The sequence below is a fragment of the Apis dorsata genome, unplaced genomic scaffold (genome assembly GCF_000469605.1).
Source record: "Apis dorsata unplaced genomic scaffold, Apis dorsata 1.3 scaffold_22, whole genome shotgun sequence".
Lineage (NCBI taxonomy): Eukaryota > Metazoa > Arthropoda > Insecta > Hymenoptera > Apidae > Apis > Apis dorsata.
The window spans coordinates 83003-88124 of NW_006263324.1; the positions used below are offsets into that span (position 1 = coordinate 83003).

General features: G+C 26.9%; 1 protein-coding gene across 1 annotated transcript in view; it reads left to right on the forward strand.

Annotated features, from left to right (window-relative positions):
* Positions 1-3094: 3094 nt before the first annotated feature.
* Positions 3095-5122, forward strand: part of LOC102675891 (dnaJ homolog subfamily C member 3) — a 3720-nt gene continuing 1692 nt past the window's right edge. The window contains exons 1-5 of the mRNA XM_006607908.2: positions 3095-3380; positions 3454-3564; positions 3673-3872; positions 3974-4299; positions 4429-4772. Coding sequence (XP_006607971.1) covers positions 3332-3380; positions 3454-3564; positions 3673-3872; positions 3974-4299; positions 4429-4772 — 1030 coding nt within the window. The 5' untranslated portion in view covers positions 3095-3331. The remainder of the gene's footprint in view (positions 3381-3453; positions 3565-3672; positions 3873-3973; positions 4300-4428; positions 4773-5122) is intronic.

The following is a 5122-nucleotide window of genomic DNA, read 5'->3' on the forward strand; positions in this document are numbered from 1 at the left end:
TAGCTATATTTCAAATCAAAGAGAAATTCTAGATTTTATTGTCCAATTGTTCACTCAGGCAACGAATACATATGACGCGTCGATGTAAGTTATTAGTCTTGTGAACTTGGAAATATGTTCATTTACGAATAATGTGGTGGACAGAGATTATGCAAGTAACAACTATATACGAAAGTATTTTCATACTTGTTTCTCTCATAGTTATAACGCTATTTTTATACATAACAGTGGTGTTGATCGTCAAGCAATCACGATATCATTAATTCCGTGCGTACTTTTTTTTTTTTTTTTTTTTTCTTTTTTTCATTTCCTATATTATGAACCAACAGGTGTTCGAGTATCGTAATCGAATTTAAGCGATGTGTAGCTATTGTCGTATGTTTCATATTTAAAAAAAGAAATTGACAAATATATTTGTGCGATAGTCAGATGTCCACCGTTTCGTAACTGGTAAATGTATAAATTCATGTACGGTATTATGATTTAGAACGTATTAGCATTTTTAGAAGAAATAGGAAGATGATATAATAAACGAGACTATTTATTAACATGTTAAGTATTTATTTTTTATGTTACTTCTCTTAAGAAGAACAGTTATATATTTGTACTGTATAAATACCTTTAAATATTATGTTTAGTCCTCTAAAATATATCGGACGAGCAGCCTTAGGAAACTTTTATGGATCTACGCAGAATGGAATGATTAGACAAAGATCAATTAAAGTAAGAAGAATTAAAGTGTGAAAAAAACGAAAGCGAGAGAAGGGGGGAGGGGGTAAGAATAGTACTCATTACATATTATGTAAAAAAAAAAAAAAAAAAGTGGCGTTTGACTGTGACTGCAATCATTATTAAGAAAAGAAGCACACATACGAAAGAGAGAAAGCGAGAGAAAAAGAGCGAGAGAGAGAGGGAGAGAAAGAGACAGAGAGAAAGAGAGAGAGAGAGAGAGAGAGAGAGAGAGAGAGAGAAACATTGTAATCCATGTTACATGTACATGTTACAATGTCAAAGATAAAGATCGGTGCATGTGGAATTGACACCGAATACAATTGTCGCGTGTAGGTCATAGTTTTCTTTTTCCCATATTTTTTATGTTACTCATGTTCGGAAAATTAAATGAACACTTGTTCGATTTGCTCTTGGTGAGAAACAGAAAAATTTGTATGCGCTTATTGTGTGTCTACCTCGAGCAGTTTTCTGTGTTTAAAATAAGAAAAAGATAAAATATTAATACTCAAAGGAAAAAGAAAAGATTAAAGAAAAAAACATTGAGTTATCGTATGCCCGTGATATGAATGTGAGAGAGAAGAAAGAGAGAAAGTAAACGAGAGAAAGAAAGAAATGAAAAGAGCACACGCGTAGGTGGAAAATATGAGCAAAATTAGGTGGGATGGCAAAAAAAATGTCTTCTAACTTTTATGAATGTTATTTAATCGAGAAGCGTCGCTTGTCGTTGAATCGAGAACGCAGACAAGATGTGTATAAAAGGAAAAAAAGAAAGAAAAAGAAAGAACAAACTTTAAAGAAAGCACAACAAGTTTTGTGCTTTCTTAATATGAGTCTCAATGGCTGTGTTTCATTTTTCTACGGCGAATGACGCTCATTGTATCATTCACTTGTAACTCTAATGATACTGCTATATATCTACTTCACTGAGATGGCGAGCAAATGGCAAAAGTGTGAAGGACTTAAGGAACGGTGTATGTACCATTCTGTCGGTCTCTTAATTAATAATTGCACATTTACACGCTACATTAGGTGAACCGAGAAAAATATGAGAAGTAGGAAAAAAAAATCTGCAAACAACTGTACGTCGTACGGCTATTGAATGAAATAATAAAAATAAAGTGTCTGAAATTTAAAAGGGAAGTCACACTTAACCTATAAAGTGTGTATATATATATATATACATATATATATACACATATATATGTATACACAAACACTTGTCGTTCATTAGCAATAAGTTACGATTGCATTGTGGAAATATGCATCTTGCGTTTAGTTAAAGCAACATGTGTGTTCTGTGAAGAATGATGTAGAGTGTCAATATTGTTACAAATACCTCATATGAGACGATGGATCACATATTATTTAAATATCATTCATTTAGTGATTCATTCGTTTATTTATAGTATTATGCAGTGACAGGAGAACTCTATAAAATGAACCGTATAATAAAGAAAAAAAAAGATTATGCAGTGTAGAATCTTTTTATATGTATATGCCTTTTTTACCCTACAATTTATATAAATATTCAAATATGTTCATCAATCTTTTACTTATATTTTTTGCAAATATATTTCTATTTCTGTAATTATTTTCTATATTTTAAAAAATTGCATAATCTTTTATACCGAACAATTTTAATTCATAGAGCTTTAATTTAAAATAATTAAAATAATTAAAATAATGTGTGTTTTTATATCCGTAGTAATGATATTAAAAAATATTACAAAAAATTTATCTTTATCGGATATATGAAGAAATGTTAATTTGTAAAAAAAAAAAAAATCCTAAATAATTATTAAAAATTTACATGTTAACTACATATATATATATATGTAGTTAACATGTAAATTTTTAATAATTATTTAGGATTTTTTTTTTTTTTAAAATTTAACTTTTTTTCTTATATCCGAAAAAAAAAATTTTTTTTTTCGGATATAAGAAAAAAAGTTAAATTTTAAAAAAAAAAAAAATCCTAAATAATTATTAAAAATTTACATGTTAACTACATATATATATATATGTATATATATGTATATATATATATGTAGATAATTTAGATTTGTTTCCAACATTTACAAACACATATATGTTAATATTTTTAAATTTTACGGAGTATGTATTTTTATTATTTTATATATTTAAAAAGAAGATGAGCAATATTTATTCAATAAATTTTCACACATGAATTTCTTGATTTTAACAATTCTATATTCGTAATATTTTTATAAATAAGATTACTTTGGAAAAAATTAGAATATAAATTTATATAAACTTTCAAACGAAATAATTTTTTGTTGATTGTCCTGTATTAATTATATTAATTATGATTCAGAAAACAAATAATCATTGTTATCTACAGGTATTTACTATAAATGCAATATTTAAAACATTATAACGGATTGTGGGCGCCAATGATGAAAGGTCAATCCTGTTGGTGCAACTTGGACCAATCATATAAGACCACGATTGCAATGGCGGCGTGGCTGAACAGTTTTGTGATATCGGGTGGTTAGATAGAGGCTTCTAAAGCCAGCAACTTTGTTTTCTTATGTATTGAAATATTCATATTATCGTGGCTCGCTCTTTTTATTCAGTCATGTATCATTGTGGTTTATTATTGGTCTTATTGGATCTGTCTTTCGATGGTAATTAATCCTAACCTAAAGTATCTTTAAATGTCTATTTTGCAGTATAACATTTAACGAGTTTGTATTCTAGTGGTTGGAAGTGTTTCTCAATTAGAAATTGACAGGCATTTGGAATTAGGTAGAGAATTTTTAGCAAAAGGACAATTACAGGATGCACTGTCACATTATCATGCAGCTGTTGGTAAGTTATATTTGTAATCATTTGTTTTATTTTTTTGATTTCTTTTGATTTATAAAAAATAAAATCTGTCATTAAAATTTAAATGTTGGTATATATTTTTTTTTGTAGAGGGAGATCCAAATAACTATTTGACATATTATAAAAGGGGCACAGTATATCTAGCATTAGGTAAAGCTAAATTTGCACTTCTTGATCTTGATAGAGTTTTGGAATTGAAACCAGATTTTACTTCTGCAAGATTACAACGTGGTAATGTATTACTTAAACAAGCTCAGTTTGAAAAAGCAGAAGGAGATTTTCGAGATGTGGTAAGTTTTTTTTTTATTTGTAATGTATTTTTTTTTTTTAGTATATTTTTTATTACTCACATATAATTATATTACAATTTTTTACTTTTTCCCAATTGTAGTTAGCAATTGAACCACAAAATTCAGATGCCTATAATGCCTTATATAAAATAGCACCTGCCCAAGAAGATTTATTAGTTGTAGACAGATTAAAAACAAATGGTGATTATGCAGCAGCTGTGCAACAAATTACTAGAGTTATAGAAGTATGTCCATGGTCAGCTGAACTTAGACAACGTAGAGCTGAATTATATGAAGTACTTGAAGATTATATTAGTGCTATTTCTGATGTACGTTCTACAACCAAATTACAATCTGACAATACACAAGGATTTTTAAAATTAGCTACTTTGCATTATCGTCTTGGACAAGTTGAAGAATCATTAAAGTGAGTAAGAATAAGATATAAATATTATAAGTCACTATATTATTATTTATATAATATCATATTTAAATTTATGCAATTAAAATTATATATATATATATGTATATGTATATATAATATGTATATATATAGGGAGATTCGAGAATGTTTGAAACTTGATCCAGAACATTCAAAATGTTTTTCATTTTATAAAAAAGTTAAAAAGGTAGCAAAATTATTAATATCTGCAACAGAATATGAGGATAAAAGAGATTATACTAATTGTATAGATTCAGCCTTGCCTATACTTAAACTTGAACCACAAGTAATCAATGTACGTTTCCTTGCTCATCAGCATCTCTGTAAATGTTATACTAGTAATCAGGAACCAACTCAGGCAATTAAAAATTGTCATGAAGCATTAAAAATAAGAAAAGAAGCTGCAGTATATTGTGATAGAGCAGAAGCTTATCTTGCTGCTGAAATGTTTGATGATGGTAAGTTATAATATTTATAGTCATAAGTATTTTAATTTATGCAATGCTTACATAAGATTTTCTCCCAAATTATTAAAAAAATTTTTTTCATATAAAGCTTACTATACATTGAATAAATATAAATAAATACAAATCTTGTCTAGACATTATCATTAAATTGTGAAATAATTAATATATTAAAATTATATATTAATATATATATAATTAATATAATAATATATATAATTATTTATAAACATGAAATAAGTTTTTCATATATATTTAACAAAATTAAATATTAAATGTTATATATATTACACTGATGAATTATAAAAGTAGATTAAGTTTTTAATTAAAAAAAAAAAAAAAAA